Source organism: Priceomyces carsonii (genome assembly GCF_900007245.1).
Source record: "Priceomyces carsonii strain CBS4050 genome assembly, scaffold: Debaryomyces_carsonii_scaffold_5, whole genome shotgun sequence".
NCBI lineage: Eukaryota > Fungi > Ascomycota > Pichiomycetes > Serinales > Debaryomycetaceae > Priceomyces > Priceomyces carsonii.
This window is the reverse complement of record NW_026946678.1, coordinates 409824-427428: the sequence shown is the minus strand read 5'-3', so window position 1 is coordinate 427428 and position 17605 is coordinate 409824. Positions and strand designations below refer to the sequence as shown.

The 17605-nt window shown below is 37.1% G+C and overlaps 9 protein-coding genes across 9 annotated transcripts; 4 read left to right on the top strand and 5 right to left on the bottom strand.

Moving 5' to 3' along the window:
• Nucleotides 1–246: 246 nt before the first annotated feature.
• Nucleotides 247–2526, bottom strand: FGR29 (Fgr29p; the record flags this gene model as incomplete). The annotated part of the gene is made up of 1 exon (XM_062954535.1): nt 247–2526. The coding sequence occupies one exon, from the start codon at nt 2524–2526 to the stop codon at nt 247–249; it is 2280 nt and encodes a 759-aa protein (XP_062811228.1).
• A 223-nt stretch (nt 2527–2749) lies between these two features.
• On the bottom strand, nt 2750–5950 carry RAD1 (ssDNA endodeoxyribonuclease; the record flags this gene model as incomplete). Its single annotated transcript, XM_062954534.1, has 1 exon — nt 2750–5950. The coding sequence occupies one exon, from the start codon at nt 5948–5950 to the stop codon at nt 2750–2752; it is 3201 nt and encodes a 1066-aa protein (XP_062811227.1).
• A 103-nt stretch (nt 5951–6053) lies between these two features.
• Nucleotides 6054–6629, top strand: NCE4 (Nce4p; the record flags this gene model as incomplete). The annotated part of the gene is made up of 1 exon (XM_062954533.1): nt 6054–6629. The coding sequence occupies one exon, from the start codon at nt 6054–6056 to the stop codon at nt 6627–6629; it is 576 nt and encodes a 191-aa protein (XP_062811226.1).
• A 10-nt stretch (nt 6630–6639) lies between these two features.
• PRCAT00004531001 (methylenetetrahydrofolate reductase (NAD(P)H)) lies at nt 6640–8583 on the bottom strand (the record flags this gene model as incomplete). Its single annotated transcript, XM_062954531.1, has 1 exon — nt 6640–8583. One exon carries the CDS (start codon nt 8581–8583, stop codon nt 6640–6642), a length of 1944 nt encoding a protein of 647 aa, XP_062811225.1.
• Nucleotides 8584–8806: 223 nt separating this feature from the next.
• Nucleotides 8807–9619, bottom strand: PRCAT00004530001 (uncharacterized protein; the record flags this gene model as incomplete). The annotated part of the gene is made up of 1 exon (XM_062954530.1): nt 8807–9619. The coding sequence occupies one exon, from the start codon at nt 9617–9619 to the stop codon at nt 8807–8809; it is 813 nt and encodes a 270-aa protein (XP_062811224.1).
• A 439-nt stretch (nt 9620–10058) lies between these two features.
• MDH1-3 (malate dehydrogenase) lies at nt 10059–11093 on the top strand (the record flags this gene model as incomplete). The annotated part of the gene is made up of 1 exon (XM_062954529.1): nt 10059–11093. The coding sequence occupies one exon, from the start codon at nt 10059–10061 to the stop codon at nt 11091–11093; it is 1035 nt and encodes a 344-aa protein (XP_062811223.1).
• A 467-nt stretch (nt 11094–11560) lies between these two features.
• On the top strand, nt 11561–12829 carry PRCAT00004528001 (serine hydrolase domain-containing protein; the record flags this gene model as incomplete). The annotated part of the gene is made up of 1 exon (XM_062954528.1): nt 11561–12829. The coding sequence occupies one exon, from the start codon at nt 11561–11563 to the stop codon at nt 12827–12829; it is 1269 nt and encodes a 422-aa protein (XP_062811222.1).
• A 333-nt stretch (nt 12830–13162) lies between these two features.
• Nucleotides 13163–14404, top strand: PRCAT00004527001 (serine hydrolase domain-containing protein; the record flags this gene model as incomplete). Its single annotated transcript, XM_062954527.1, has 1 exon — nt 13163–14404. The coding sequence occupies one exon, from the start codon at nt 13163–13165 to the stop codon at nt 14402–14404; it is 1242 nt and encodes a 413-aa protein (XP_062811221.1).
• A 489-nt stretch (nt 14405–14893) lies between these two features.
• Nucleotides 14894–17464, bottom strand: HIS4 (trifunctional histidinol dehydrogenase/phosphoribosyl-AMP cyclohydrolase/phosphoribosyl-ATP diphosphatase; the record flags this gene model as incomplete). Its single annotated transcript, XM_062954526.1, has 1 exon — nt 14894–17464. The coding sequence occupies one exon, from the start codon at nt 17462–17464 to the stop codon at nt 14894–14896; it is 2571 nt and encodes an 856-aa protein (XP_062811220.1).
• Nucleotides 17465–17605: the final 141 nt, after the last annotated feature.

Here is a 17605-nt window from a genome sequence, read left to right as displayed (position 1 = left end):
CTCGGCTTCCACTAGCGTAGTTCACTTCAATAAAAAAAATCGTTTGAGATCGGATATTTTTATTGTATCAAATTTTTCAGTCCTGCATAGGATGGTATCAAAAAATTGGCTATTTGGGTAATGATACCCAGAGTAGGAAATGTTTCACATGAGACAGCATTTTTCTTCGGAATAGGAAGAGAAATGTAAAGTACGATATTAAAGGGGGTGCTTATTATAATGCTTGTATATTAAACAGAATTGCTTTCAGAAAGAATCAGAACCATAGTCTAGGTTTAAAGTGTCATCTTGGGAGTGTGGAATAGAGTCATCATCAGAATTTATCAGATTAATATCATCTAATGAAGCTTCTGCAATGTTGTAAATATCTCCATTTCCCACTACTGATCCACTTTGATATTCTGAATTTACTGAAGGTCGCCTTAGGGCTTCCAGCGTAGTTTGTGCCACAAGTAATTGTTCCATTAGCTCTTCCAAATGGCCGAGCCTTTTTGTAAACTGCCAATTCGTAATAGCTACCTTCTTATTGGGCTTATTTATATTCAACGATGAGATGCTTTTCTTGAGATACCTAGAGTTGAGTCTGCGACTTTCAAAACCTGCCGTGTGGTGATCGGCTTTGCTTTTTTGTTGTAAGTTATTTCCATACTTTTTGCTCAAAAGCTCATCAATAAAGAGAGAATCAGTAGAAGCACTTTTAATGTTACCTAAAGTGCTTATAGACTGAATCGGTGCTAAATCATTGTTATTTCGATTGCTTTTCGGATTCTCTGAAATACTAGATATTCTTTGAAAGAGAGAATTCTTTCTAGACTTAAGAATAACACTTGCATCCGAATCATCATCAATATTTATCATGTCATTATCATTATAGTAGTCGTCGTCCTTGCTCAAGAAAGTGAAAAACTTCAAGTCTTGAACGTTATTAATTTTTCTGGAATAAACTTGGGACACAATTTTTTCGTAAAAGTATATGATTAATATAATTGGAAACTTGAATACGTTTGAAACCTTGTTCAAAATTGGTGTTCCATAAAATGAATGCTCGTAATTCAACTTGGAAACTTTGAAGTAAATAATTAAATTAATAGTCTTAGTATAATTGAACTCCTCCTTGTTAGAAATGTTGATCTTGGAAAAGACTTCGCTCAAAACAATTGCTAGAATTGTTCCTATGATAAATTGAATCAAAAACAAATATCCCATTTGAACCAGCCTTCCCAAGTTTCCATAATTATCCCAATTATCCCATACAGCAGGAGTGAATCCAAAAAATACTTTGAGCATACTGAACGCAACTTCATAACTTGTCAAGCGGAGTGTTAAAGAAATGAAACTCAAATAAAAACCACTAATTAGGGAAAGGAAAAGACAGAATAACCCAAATAATTTCCACAGCATTTTTCTCACACTAAGGATTATCATATTAAAAAATTCATAGTTATTGAAGATTGACAATATCCTTGGCAATAAAACAATTGATATGATACTGAAAACATCATAGTACAACGCCGTTGATTTTAATATAAACGAGGCATCTATAAGGATTATTAGAACGAAATCCACGTAATGCCATATGATTTTTTTCAAGTACTTCATTTCTATATTAAGCACTCTTACTAAAAATTCAAAATTAAAAGTTAGTCCAAATAACCAGAATAAAACTTCAACAAATTTCATTGTAACTCCATCATTGAATTCATGTTTATAATTCAAGATCATAACACAGTAAAGTAAGATGAAGAAAATTAATTTCATGTTTATGACTAATGATTGATATTTGGGTACAATAGTTGATCTTGTATACACCTTATTGATGGAAACTCTATTAAAGTGGTAGTTAACAACATTCGTGTCTAGAAGAGTACTTTCCTCTGAATCAAAGTAGCTCCCTCTAGATTTTTTCATTAAAAGCTCTCCATTGTAAAACTTATCTAAAGTTTGGATTATAATTGGTTGTGATAGGAATTTTTTGGACTTGGTCAATACGCTTAATTCAAGCGTATTAAACGATTTGTCATGAGTAGACATCGGTTCAACAAATAATAAGGCTATTCTACTCGTTGATTTATACTCACGAAGCATTCTTATAGACAATAATTCACAAACATTAGCCTTCGTTATAAGTAGCTCATACCGAATCAAGTTATTCTCCGACTGAATCAAGTACTCGTATCTTAGCAATAATAATATAAAAATTAAATTAATTGATAACTTCAGATCACAAGGTTCTAACTGAGGCTCAAACCTTGGTGTCTGCTCCACCATGAAGTGACTGTCGCTCCCATTTCCTACTTTCTTTTGCAATAAGCACGAATCTGCCATATCAACGATCCTTAGTGTAATGGGTTTGATTAACGTTGAATGGATCTCAGGTGTCTTTAATTGCTCATATTTTAAGCTTAAGCTAACTTTAGTATTAATTAGTTGCTGTAACTTAAAATATAAGTACTTAAATTCTAAATCCTTATACTTTCTCTTTAGCAATGGGTTATCTTGCATCCCACTCAAGTCTCTCGCACGCATCAGCTATAACCACTCTTTAATCACTCTTTCAACCTGTGAAATAACGACGTTATAGCTTAAAATTATTCGACATCCAACAGCACTCCTAATAAATGTAATATGTTATTTATTATTTAGTTATACTATTTTGAAGCACTATTTACATCTTGATATACTTGATCAAAGGATACCTGATCTAAGGAAAACAAACATCACGTGAATTTCTTAAAATACCCTTTTGCTTTCAAGTCACTTCATGATTAATAAAATTGAAGGCTTTTCTACCGTTTTCTTCTCCTAGAATTTCAATGAACTGAGGTTTGTCAAGCTTGACAAGTTCTTCTATGCTTTTTATTTTCTTTATGATGGAGAAACAGTTTTCATTATTTATTCCAGGAATGGTTTGAATAAAATCGATGGGGGCTTCATTGAAGGCTGGAGGTCCTCCATCTTCAGTTCCAAGGGACCTGTTTACACCCTTGTCTAGAGCATCATTTATACTCGGTTCGGGTTGGTTACCCTTCAAGGTCAAGACAATCTGTGCAGTTTCAGTAGGGGAAGATGACCATATGATCTTGAGTTTAGGATATGAGATCAAAAGTGACATTATTTTGGACTGTATGCTTTGTTGCATCATTTGACTGGGAGCTGGATTGGTTGGGTTCACTCTTTGGAATCTGGAGTCTGAAAAAGGTTCGAGGGAAAAAGATTTGCTTTCGTCAAACTCTATAAGAAGAGTTGGTAACTCATAGTGTCTAAACATTTGTTCACATTGATGAAACAACCTTCCGCTTTTAAAACTTGAGATAAGATCGGGTATAGATTTTCTCTCTATACAAATTTTAGGAGAAAGAATATAATCGCCCACCGTAAGCATGCAAGGTATTACGTCAATGCCAACTCTGTACAATAAACCTGGTAAAGAAGATGTGAATTCTCTTACATCGACGATAACTCTCAAGGGGTCTTGCTCCGATCTAAAATCTATCCCCCCAGCTATTCTCGTATTGGCGACGTGGTTCCTTTTCACTCTAAACTTAGCCATATCCTCAGCTGTTTCGAAGTGCTTCCCTAAATTTGCTTTTTCACGTATCAATCTCGTGAATGCCTCTTTCTCTTTTTTTATTCTCAATAAATGTTTCTGTTCTTCAACTGAAGTCCCATAATACATGAAATACGTTTTTGCAGGATTTTCTTTGTTGACCGCTTGATATATTTCAACAGCTCTTACGAATCCCAAGTCAGGTTCATACATGACGATATAAGACGGAGACAAATCCTGAAGCAAAGCATTGTTACTATGCTCATTAAATGTCTGCAAAATTATTTGATCATCCTTATCAATGTGCGTGAACAGAAGAGTATCATCAAATTTGTGGCTAAGAATTTCTACATCTTCTCCGTCGACGCTTTCTTTTTCTGTCTCCGCTCCTCCAGATCCTTTCTTTTGATTAGATTCTGGAAAACCTTTATCATTACTTTCATCATCAGAAATATAAATGATTCCCTGATCATCTTCGGCCTTCACTTCTTTTTGCAAATTTTCAAATATTGATTCGTCGACATTCACCGCTTCAAAATTTCTTGCGCTATTTGAGCCAGTGTATAACTTTGAAACTCTTGCAGAAGTTGATGCACCTCTAGTTCTTCTCCTCTTACTGACTGGTTGCCCATTTCTTGAAAAGGTCTTAGAAACAGTTAATTGCTCTCCTTTTTCCTGGGATCCTTCGTCACCATCCTTTCCATCATTGGTAGATAACTCAGAATTAATTTTGGCAGCCAAGGAGCTAAATTTCTTCCATCCTAAATATGAATTGAGCTTATGAACCATATATCTCTTGAAAGAATATCTTTTCATATGGGTTTCTGGATCTATTTCTTCTGACATGGAAGTTATCAAACTACTCAATTGCTTAACAGTACTGCTACTTGAACACATGATAAGAATAGGACCCAGGTCTTTTTGCCCCTTAAGTGACTTTTCATGCATAATATCATCAAGAAGAGCTCCCAATTGGTGCCATTTAGGTAGTTCCTCCAACACATATTCTTCTTGAATAATCTCCTTTGTTTCTCCTTCATTATTAGTTTCTGTTTTGTGTACCTTTACCTGACCCATAGCTCTTTCTCTGGAATAAGAAATTATAGTACTTGACTCATCCAAACTAAGCCATGGACTCATCGCACTAGTTGATAAGGCACCAGATCCTCCGTGTTTAATGTTTTGGTCTATTATGCCTTGCACTACTTGATAAAAGCTTACTGAATCTAATGTCACCAAGTATTTCAATAAATCGGTCAATGTGCTCAAATCAAACACTAATTGCTTGGTAGTGTACGTCAATCTATGCCACTGTGGCTCGAGTACTGCTCTGATTCTTACCACGAAGTTATTATCATGCACGTTCTCCATATCCCAATACTCCGTGGCAGACTCAGGGTTGTGCCTCTTTAGTTCTTGAAGACAAGCTTGCATGCAAGATAAAATTGCAGACTGGATTTTATTCATTTTATAGGATAGCTTAGTGTTTATCTCTGTCACATATCTTGTCTTCTCTGATTTCTGCTTCTCCCTGTTCAGTAGATTTTTCCCCTTCGAGTTTAAAGACATTGAAACTTCAACATGAAATCTTGGCCAAAGAAAGACATTGGATAATCTGAGAATTCTTAATTTAGAAGCCAATGGAGTAAATCCAGTGAAAGACTCAGGATCTTCGGATATTGCCTTAATAAAACCCCAGTCATTTTGATCTCGATAAAGATTTATGATGAAAGACTCGTTTGACGTCTCTTTAATTCTTTCCGCGTGCAATATGAGTAGGCCAGTTATTTCGTTAGCTGAAAGTGCCCCGGATAAAAAATCAACCACTAACACTCTTGATGTGACTGCCATAATGCCACCTTTTGCATATATAGACGTTCTTTTAGAAGACGTAATTTGAACTTCTGAAGTTAGATCAATCAAAGGATTGTCATCACTTTTGCCATCTATCCACAGCAACTCAGTCAATTCCTCTCCTAACCTTCGTCTCTCTTCGCTTCGTGTGTTAAGAACAAATATTAAACTTTTCTTCTCTCTTTTATGTGGCCCGTTCTCTAAAACAATTGAGGGAGAATATAATGCATGTAACAAATTAGCAGTAAGCGTATCCAAACCTAACCCTCTAGCAAGTAATAAAAGGCCATCCTTCGAAAGCACGTCATTAACAATCTCCTGTTGGAATTTCAAAGGCAAGTTGCAGCTTATTTCTTTACTCAGATAAATTGGAACAGAATTTCTATCTTCATTGATAACAACAGGTATTGATGGCTCTTCATCTTCGCTAGAGACTCCGTTATCATTACTTTGAATATTCTGAGGAGAGTGAGGTCGCTGCTCCTCATTTGATGTCGTTATTGGATAGCTCTCATGAGTATCTTCCTCTGCATCAACAAATAAAGACATAATAGTAGATCTCTATCATATATCATATCTCATTTAATTTGTATTTTGATCGAGAAGTTTATCAATTAATTTTTTTTTTATTTGAATGTGAAGATATTAGACCATGGGAAGCAATGGTCCTGAGGATTCTAATCTATTCAAAGCTGAGGAATATCTTCTGACAAAAATGGCATATTTAGATAATCTGGTTTTATTTAATATCATACAAATCACCAATATTTCCAAGTCAAAGCTTAATCAATTGGACGAATGGAAAAGTTATGAAGATCCTAATAAGGCCTCTGTGGATCGCATAAAGTCACGCAGTGGTACCCGTTTAGTGCGAGAGGTTAAAATGGATGAAGTGGAGGATTCGCTGTTTCAACCTACTAAGGACATCTACAAATTAATGTTGAGAGATAAGGCAGGAAACTACTGTTACGCGTACGAGTTTAATGATGTGCTTTCATTTCTAAGAGAGAAAAGACCCACGACTAATACTCCATTGAATATCCCATTGGGTGGTAGATTAGTTGTGGACAAGGGTACATCGATTCTGAATGGTGTATTGTTACTTAAACGAAACCAATGTCATTACTTGGGCACAGATGAATCTGATAGGCAATTGATAGACACATTGAATAGTAACCTAGTTAAAAAGTATATTAATCTATTAACTGACGAGGTTGGGCAGATTTAACTCAGCGATTCTAGCTCAACAAGATGTCCCATAAAGCATGCTCTTTTTTATAATCGTGATGTATCAAACTCACAAGGTAATAGTTGTTGTAAATATAAGATAATAATTCGTAAGGTTTCGAATCTTTTTTGTAGCAGCGAGCCCACTCTAACCACAAAATAAATGCTTCTTCATTCCAAGCCTTAAACGACTCCACATCTATAATTGTAGGCAGTAATACTTCTTTCAGTGGAAAGACTCCCCATGTAACAGCATTTTTGCTGTTCTGGGTATCGGGTCCCAAAGGTAAGTTGGAAGAAAGCTTTCCTTTAGAATCACCTAGATAATACGTAATAGTTCGGTCTTTTAAATAAGATTGTAATTTTGGCTTCAAGACATTATTCCAGTCATCCTTAGGTACAAAGAGTTCAACGAATGGTTTCTGATAAACAATTCCATTTCGAGGACCCCATCCAAAAAACTTATCAGAAGAGGGACATCCATCGACTGCGGGCTGAGATGCAAGAGAAAACCAACCTTTATTGTTTAGTTCGAAAAGTTCTTCTTGAATTATTGCAGTTTCCGCTGACAATTCTGAATCTACCCACGGCAATAAATGTATTTTTCCTGAAAGATAATTAATGAACACTTTGATAACATCTTTTATCAGATTAGGTTCACCCCATTTAGCAATTGCCTCTTGAGGTGAATTAATCTTTAATGATGGACCATATCCATCAATTTCACCATAAGCTGGGGAGTTGGAGTCACCAAAACGACCGTTAGGAAAGTCGTCCCATGTTGCATCTTTGCCTAATGCACCTCTTCCTGTGCTAATGTCTACTAGCACTTGTTTTCTACCAAGAAGAGGCTTATTTATAACATTTTTTTTGGACGCTGTGGGGCCACCAAAAGCAGCCAGCAGCTTGCTCGCAGGACCATTTTCGTTCACCACAGATGATCTTCTTCTTTGCTTAGTAACTGGTGATTGCATTTCAGTTTCTGAATCAGAGCCTACGGCTTCTTCATTACCAGAGGAGCTGCTCAGTGAGTGAGTTACCGAATTTAACACTTGCGATCTTTCGATTATAGAAACAACAGCTTTTTCTAAATTTAAGCAGTAGAAATGGTACCCTTTCACATAGTTCCCAACTTTTGCATCAATATCATCGATCATATCAGATAAAATTTCAACACCTATGCTTTTAACCAAATCGTCATCTTTATTGGTACTAGAAAGCTTTTTTTGAATGGAGGGAGGAATGGAAGCGTGAGACAATTTCGCTGCTCTGGTAAATACATTGTAGGTAGTGATCGGCATTAAACCAGGGATCAATGCTATATCCTTTAATTCTGGATATGTTTCGAGGAGTTTTTCATACTCGGCAAACTTTTCGACATCGTAAAATAATTGGGTGATTATAAAGGACGCTCCAGCCTTAACCTTTTCTAACAAAAAAGGAATGTCCTTCATTGGATCTTGACCTGAGTTATCAGTCCCATCAACATGGCCCTCTGGATATCCTGCAACACCAATACAAAAATAGTCACCATAGTTCTGTTTGATATATTTTACCAAATCCACTGCATTATTGAACTCACACTGTGGTGTCCAGTATTCTTCGTTTCGTGGAGGGTCGCCTCGTAAAGCAAGGATGTTTCTAATACCACTTTCTTTTGCTTTCTTTAATGCATCGTCAATAGTCTCTCTATTGGTATTCGTACAAGTTAAATGCAAAACAGTGGTAATTCCTAAATCCTTTTGGCAGCTGGATGCTAAATCCAAAGATTTCTCACTTGTAGAGCCACCGGCACCCCAAGTTACTGTAATGAACAAGGGATTTAATGCCAGCATTCTGTTCAATCTAGCCAACAAATTTCGAAATCCTGAATCCGTTTTAGGTGGAAAAAACTCAAATGATATGAATCTTTGATCAGGACTTAAAGCCTGAATCTTTTCTTTGACTGTCGCCATTCTAACAGTTAGATTAGTTATATTTTAAGAAATATATCGTCCTTCTGATGCCAAATCAGTTTAGGATAGAATTTTCAATTGAAATATACAGGCACGAAGAGTCATATATTCCCTTACAAATGGACCAAAGTTCAAAAACAGCACAGTAATAGTAATTAAGCCTATTAAAGATCGCTCTCGACAGTATTGAATTAGAAATTGGGCTATGAAAGTATATACAATTTTATACTGCACTGTACTCCCCTCTATCAGAATTACCAGTGAACTTCTCAATAATTTCTCTAATGAAACTTGGCAAACCCCTCAAGAGGTCAATAAAGTTCTCCAAAACCTCCTTCAAAGCGCTTTGAAAGTCAATTGAGTTACCCTTATGATACTGGAACCAGGCACCACCAACTATGTATATGCTTAAGAACAACACCATAAATATAAATATCCAAGTAAACCATCCCCAGGATTCTCCGTTGTCATCTTCTTGATCAGGTTGTTTTCCCTTTTTCTTATCCTTGTCACTGGTTATGCAAGCAGCCTTAGTAGTTAACTTAGCGTGCAACTTTTTTCCATCCCAACTTATTATTTCAAATTTATGAGTAGCTTTATCGTTTTTTTCAGGGCAGTAGAAATCTAAGTTAGCGTCAACTAAGTTATTTCCCCAGTTAGATCCAGTATAAGATATAGAGACACCTTGTTCGTTATCTTTCCCATTAATGGAACTGATCAGTTTTTCTAGATTTGAATTGAATCCTATGATTTCTGATGTGATTATCTTTTTCGGATCCTTGTCAACTTTCAAGGTCGTTATTCCGCATACATCAGAATTCTTAGGACAAGCAGTTATCTTGTCTAGTGTGTCACATATGCCGAAGTACCATGTGGTGTTTGTTTCCGATGGCGGTGTATCCCTTACCAAAGAAATCGAATGTATTCCTTTGATACTCTCAAAGTTATACTGCTTGAGCTCCTTGACAGAGCAGTCGATGCATAAACCCAAGCTGCTAATGGTCAGCAAAGCTCCTAAAAACCAAGACAACTTCATTTTAATTGTAAATACAAATGATTATAGATCACAACATTACATCTAGCAAGATCATCATCTTGGTGCGCTCATTTGAACGGGATAACCTGTAACTCCGTAACATGCATATTTAAAGTCTAAGGTGCACTTTAGAGCAATTTACAAGTTATTAAAATTTACTGAGCCCTACCCTCAATATTCCCCGCCTTTAGGGAGCGTGTTTTTCAAAATAGTGAAGGCTTGATCTATCTTTTCGCGAAATGTCTCAGTAATACCGCAAGAGTGTCGCCAAGTATTTTACTTTCTCTCGGTAATCCTCTTCCAATTCTTTTCTCCACCTCCGTCCCCCCGAGGTACATGTGACAAGAACACAGTAATTTTAAACACCTTCAAGTCTACCCGTTATATTTTATTTTGGAACTAAAGAGATTTAATTGTATCTGTTTATTGTCATTCTAAAATGGTCAAGGTTACTGTTTGTGGAGCTGCCGGAGGTATTGGTCAGCCATTATCACTCTTGTTGAAGTTAAATTCTCAAGTCACAGAATTAGCACTATTTGATATCGTTAATGCTAAAGGAGTAGCTGCCGACTTATCTCACATATGTTCTCCGGCAAAAGTAACTGGTTATCAACCAGCATCTAAGGAAGATAATTCTGCCATCATTTCTGCTTTGAAAGGCTCAGAATTGGTTATCATTCCTGCTGGAGTACCAAGGAAGCCAGGTATGACAAGAGCTGATTTATTCAACATAAATGCTTCTATTATCAGGGATTTAGTCGCAAATATTGGAAGGACTTGTCCGAATGCTGCTATTTTAATTATTTCAAACCCCGTGAATGCAACGGTTCCAATTGCTGCCGAAGTTTTAAAAAAATTAGGAGTCTTTAATCCACGTAAGTTGTTTGGAGTTACTACTTTGGATTCGGTTAGAGCAGAAACATTCTTAGGTGAATTAATTGATGAAAAACCAAGCACCTTAAAGGGTAAGATCTCTGTTATTGGTGGTCATTCTGGTGACACTATCGTTCCTCTAGTCAATTTTACCCCAGAAATTGCTAACAAGGTTTCAAAATTACCTGGCAGCAAATATAAAGATTTTATTCACAGAGTTCAATTTGGTGGAGACGAAGTCGTGAAAGCCAAGAATGGAGCAGGCTCTGCTACTCTTTCTATGGCATATGCCGGATACAGATTTGCAGAGGGGGTTTTGGGTTCATTTAACACAGCGCAATCTACTATTCTTCCGGATTCCTCCTATGTTTACTTGCCTGGAATCCCAGGTGGCTCTGAATTTTCCTCAAAGTATTTAAATGGAGCTCAATTCTTTTCTGTTCCTGTCCATTTAAAAAACGGTGAGCTCTCTTCTTTTATTAATCCAATAGAGAAGTTGAATGTCTCCAACGAGGAATCGAAATTAATTAAAGTTGCCTTAGGTGGTTTAGAAAGTTCAATCGCTCAAGGTACTAACTTTGTGAAGGGTTCTCGGTTATGATTTATGAACATTGAACTGAAGTAAAGTAATAAACAGCCATTAAGTATATACACTGATATGTAGGTTGAACAGATTTCAAGGAAGAGAGTGGATGGAGTAGAGTAGTAACATATAAATCAAGAAGAAAAAAAAAAGTCAACTTGATCTAGCCGAGGATCGAACTCGGGACCTTTTCGGAGCTTACTGTGAAATTCACTTGTAAACGAAACGTGATAGCCGCTACACCACTAAACCGCAAGTTGCGATAACTTATGCTTTTTCCTTCTTTATATACTTTACTTTTCCAATGGATTTCGTTAGTCTCCGCACATTTAATCTTTCACGTTCACTTGATATTTCTTCAGATCAAAATTATCTTAGAAGTACACTGCACGAGATAAGAAATGTTTTATAGACTCTTGAGTTAACCTATTATTGAGTCATTATAGTGAAAGCGTTTTGAGAATTTCAGAAATACTCCTTAATCAATGTCTTTCACCAAAGAACTGTTGGACTCTTTAAAAGAGGAATTGAATGATCTCCTCAAAGAATGCACATCTCCGAAAAATGGCAAGCCTCCAAAACTCAATGCTATCATAGCAGGTGTTACTAATGATAAGCAGACGTTATACCTTAATTGCTCGGGCGTAAAGAGTATCGAATCCGGAGAGAAAGTTAAGAATGATGATATGTTGGCGTATTTCTCTTGCACAAAATCAATGACAGCCATGGGCCTTTTAAAGTTGTATGAAGAGGGAAAGATTGATCTTGACAACCCTGTCAAAATGTACGTCCCTGAAATTTCCAAAATTGGTGTCATTGATCCCGGTCAAGTAAGCCATATCGATGGAACTTTCAAGTCACCTCCAAGAGCGCCTGCCAAAAATGTAACGGTTCGTCATTTGCTTTGTCACACTGCCGGGTTTGCGTACTCTTTTTTGAACGAAGATTATTATCATTTAAACAGGAAGAGAAATCCTCACATCAATGAACTTGTTCCAAATATGGAATTCTTTACCGTGGAAAAGCAGCCTTTATTGTTTGAACCAGGAACAAAATGGATGTATGGTCATAGCTTTGATTGGCTTGGATTAGTTATCGAAAGCGTTACAGGTAAGAAATTGGGAGAATACTTGAAAGAAGCTATTTTTGATCCGGCAGGTATGTCAAGTTGTACTTTTCATTCCAATGATCCAGAAAAGTTTGTAAAGTTGCATTATAGAAAAAAAGATAAATCCTTAGATTTACTCAAGAAGCGATCTGTATCATTCAATCCCGAACTTGATATGGGTGGGCAAGGTTGCTTTGGAACTGTAGAAGACTACTTGAAGTTCATTAGAATTTGGCTTCTGAAGGGATTAGCTCTGGACACCAATAAAAGAATTTTGAAAGAAGAGACTATAGACTTTGCAATACAAAACCATTTACCTCCCGGTCTCCATGTTGCTTTCGATGTCCCTGGAGTACCAGAATTGCCAGAAGGTTTCGAGCCTGACGGCTTCACATTGACTGGCAATGCTATAAATATGAACGAGTTACCCACAGGGAGACCGAAGGGGGCACTTTATTGGGCAGGCTTAGGTAATCTCTACTATTGGATTGATATTGAGAATAAGATTGGTGGATTTTGGGGATCACAAATACTTCCTGCGGCAGATATGTATTCTATCATGAAATATGCTAGATTCGAATTCAATGTGTATGAAGCTTTGAACGAGTCCAAGGAAGCTTTGAAGGAAGGTTCGTCAAAATTATAATATTCAATTCATTTTAAAAATGTTTTCAAACGTCTTGAAACTAGTTTTTTAGCCATAAGAATAATTGTCAACTTTTATAGATAAATATGCTTATTTACAATATTGCCAGCAACCTAGTTGCACTGGTCTTTTATTCGCTTGCAGTAAGCTTTGTACCCTTCTTGATGGTCCGCTTTTATTTTCCTAAGTTGGATATTGTCTCGTTTTCCTGTTAACTATGGTAGTGTTCTAAGCTTCCTATTACGGACCGAGCATCGAAAGTGATAAGTGAAAAGTTATTACGAGATTATATTGAAGTCGCCTTATTCTATCATATTAGCACTTTCTTTTGATATGGCTTTCACGAGCGATCTGCTATGTATTCTCAAGAGGAAGCTAGATGAACATATCAGTGAGTGTACTAGTTCTGATGGAAACGGACCTTATCTCAATGCAGTCATTGCAGGTGTAAGTACAAACAAAGAAACAGTTTATTTCAAATCAGCAGGAGTACGAAACATTGAGACTGGGGAACCTGTAAAGGATGACGACATATTTGCTCTATTCTCTTGTACTAAAGCAATAACCTCTATGGGGTTGTTTAAGTTGTATGAAGAAAACAAGGTAGATCTTGATAGACCTGTAAAAGAGTATCTCCCAGAAATTGTTGATTTCAAAGTAATTGAGAAGGGACTGGTTAATTACGACGGATCGTACAAGACGATTCCTAAAGAGAGTACCACAGATATCACTATTAAGCATTTACTCCTTCATACTTCAGGATTTTCATATGGCATGCTGGATGCAGATTACGTTAAATTGGCATCTAAAATCCGGCCCAATGTAGATATTGCCACTGAAGCTTTCCTATTCCCGTCAAGGGCTTTGTTTACACCCGAGACAATGCCATTGAAGTTTGATCCTGGCTCTAATTGGCTCTATGGTCATAGTACCGATTTTCTAGGATTAGTTATCGAAAAGATAACTGGAAAATTTTTAGGCGAGTATTTAAAGGAGGTTATATTCGATCCAGCGGGTATGACGAGCTGCACATTTCATATTCGAGACCCAAGCAACATAATAAAAACTCATACCCTCGGGGATGATGGGTCACTATCCCTTCATGGAGAATGGATTATCAATCTAGATCCAGAAATTGATATGGGTGGTCATGGCTGCTTTTCTAATGCGGAAGATTACTTGAAGTTCATGAGAATCTTTTTGCTGGGTGGTTTGTCTCCAGACACTGGTGAAAGAATCTTGAAGAAAGAAACTATAGAATACATGGTGCAAAATCATCTCCCAACTGGCCTTTTCTTACCTGACGATGCGAATTCATTTCCGATTGAGCGAGATGGAATTCCCCCTGACGGCTTTACTCTCTCTGGACATGCCTTCGGTTTTTGTGAATTGACGACACGTAGGCCAGAGGAATCTCTCAGCTGGGGTGGTTTGCCCAACATTTTTTACTGGATGGACTTAAAGAATGGAATAGCTGGATTTTGGGGATCTCAGATTATTCCTATGGGCCACATAACATGTGCTAAGATGTATGAAAAGTTCGAATCTTATGTCTACGAGTTTTGCTCCTGTTAAACATATATATATGGCTTCACATTAGAGCAATAGTACTATAAGCCCAAATATCTTTTCAAAAGCTTGCTTCAGTTTTATTGGACTGGGACCAGATCAATTATTATTGGCTGCGAAATTAAAATTTTTAATGTCATTCCTTTATTTCATTCTATGAATGGAGCTCATTTAGGATCCTGAAGAATTTCACTTATTGTGTGTTCCTTCTCAAAGAACACATATACTATTTATTTGAAACACTACATTTCATGTATCATAATTTTTTTAGATTTTAATACAAAAACGCAAAAAATACAAAAATTGTTCATAATGCGTTACATTACACCTGCAGAATGAAACATCAATAGAATATAAGGATCTTGCAATTGATTTAGTTGAGCTAGTTGCAGAGTTATTTAAGATTAGTGCTTCACTTCTTTATATTTACATCTCAAAATTACAATTACGTTTATACTCTATTTATCTCGAAGAATTTGATAATTATTTATCGGCCTAAAGGAGACCAAGTTTCTCCATTCTTACATGGATTGCGTTTCTATGAGCCTCAAGACCCTCTACTGCAGCTAAGGTCATAACAGCCTTACCTATGCTCTTAAGACCTTCTTCGCTGACTTCCTGCGATGTAATGAATTTCAAAAAGGTCGAGGTGTTGACACCTGAGTATTGACGAGCATACCCGTAAGTTGGTAAAGTATGATTGGTACCGCTAGAGTAATCACCACAAGATTCCGGCGAAAGACCACCAACAAACACGGATCCCGCATTGGCAATATAGTCTGGGACATATGACGAAGCATTTTCTATCTGGAGAATTAAATGTTCTGGAGCATACTCGTTAGATAAGTCAAAAGCTTCCTCGTACTTATCAACTAAAAGAATATAGGAATGAGATAAACATTTCGAAACAATATCTCTTCTAGGAAGAACCTTAGCCTGTGCCTCAACTGCAGCTTCGAATTGACTCAACTTCTTCTCACTCAAGCCCACTCCAATCAAAATCACTTGGGAATCAACACCATGTTCTGCTTGCGATAATAAGTCACTCGCTACAAAGTCAGCATCAGCAGATTCATCAGCAATCACCAAAACTTCAGATGGACCCGCAGGCATATCAATAGAACATAAGGCTTGAGTATCATTTTGAACATGCATTTTAGCTGCAGTGACAAACTGATTTCCTGGACCAAGAATCTTGTCACATTTAAGAACGCTTTCAGTACCATAAGCCATAGCAGTTACTGCCTGGGCACCACCGGCCATAAGAATACATCTGGCACCTAATTTATGAGCAACATAGACAACCTCTGGTGTAAGACGACCGTTTTTTGAAGGGGGAGAGGCTATAATGATGTTTGAGCACCCTGCCACTTTGGCAGGAACTCCCAACATCATAGCAGTTGAAGGCAAAACAGCAGTGCCACCTGGAACGTACAAACCAACATTTTCTATAGGTTTGCTGAAACGAGAGCACTTTACTCCAGAAGACGTTTCTACTGTCATTACCTTTTCTTTGGGTAATTGGGCTCTATGGAATGTTTCAATATTGTTCATGGACAAATCAATAGCAGACTTCATATCATCAGAAATATCCATGTATTCAGGAGGAAAGGGTGCCTCCAAGATTGGAGAATCTAATTTGACTCCATCAAACTTTGATGTCAACTCTAAAAGAGCCTTGTCACCCTCCTTCTTAACTTTTTCGACAATAGGGAGAACTAATTTCATTATCTCAGACGTTTTTTGAGATGGTCTCTTTAATGCCTTCTGCACCAGAATACTGTTAGTCGACTTGCCATTCACTCTTATAGTTTCCATTTTATAACTTTGAACAATAGGTTCCTCTTGTTTCTTTGAAATATAGGCCGGCTTAGCATCACCCTTACGCCTGGAAACCTTCATACTCTTAATATCCAAGTTCTTTTCAATGTCTTGCAATCTAACACCATGCTTGACACACCAAACCAACACAAAATATATCAAATCTGCAGATTCCCAAGCTACCTCATCTTTATCTTTCTTTTCACCAGCTTCAATCAATTCATCCAATTCCTCCTTCAACTTAGCAATCAAAAGATCTCCATCGTCAAAGAGGCGCTTGGTGTACGAACCTTCAGGAGCTGTTTCAAGCCTCTGTGATAAAGTATTATCTAGTTTGCTCAATCCAGTACCCAATCCTTCATCTTTTTTCTTCAAGCCACCGTCATGGAAACAGGTAAAATGATTATCTAAATGGCAAAAGCCTGAACCCTGGCGTTGTTCAACAATGAACTTGATAGCATCTGAATCACAGTCTTTTTCCAATGCGACCAACTTCTGGGTAGCTCCACTAGTTCTACCCTTATACCACAATTCGTTTCTACGCTTCCTCGATTGGTATACACCTTCACCTTCTGCTATAGCAGCTTGAATAGATTCAACAGAAGAATAGACAATCCCCAAAGCTGTGAAAGAAGGAGCAGGGGTTGTCACAAGGGTTGTGAATAAACCATCGTTCCGATCTGTCGTTAAGGTTGAAGTAAATAGATTAGAAATTGAAATCTTGTTCGAATCATGAGGAAGCTTTGTCAATTTTTCTGCTTCCACTATGAGGACCAATCCATCCTTAGCCAAATTATTCGCAGTATTTTGATCTTGAGATTCGAGCTGGTAGTAAACGGTCCTATTACCACCGTTTGCAAGCTGCAGAACCACTTCTTTAGTATTTCCAGACTTGAGAACTATAGAAGCATCGGAATCAATGATTTTAGAAGCTATGTCGTCAGAAGCGACCCTAATGACCAACCTTGAACTTGGCAAACCTGAGCTTATCGCTTCTTCGGCTTGGATCTCTGAAACGAAAACCTCATTTACTCCACTATTCAAAACATCAATAACATCATCCGTCAGAACCTCATTACTGGAAACATCAACGTTTATTTTAAGGTGGTTCGGAAATTGTGATAAAAAGTGCTTCGATAATTGTATTGAGTCATAGGGAAGTAAAATTTGTCCGACCACTGAGACCTCACTAATAATATCGTTTTCGCTAGGAGAAGACACTAATGGCAATAAGGGAAATGACATCTCTCAATATGTGCTACTCAATAGAGCTCTATATCTCTCTTTTAACCTGTAGTAAGTAGAGCTTTGTCCTTATTTGAAAAATTTCAAATTACTAAAAAAATTCAGAGTCATCAATCAGGTGATAAGAAGATTGACGCGAAG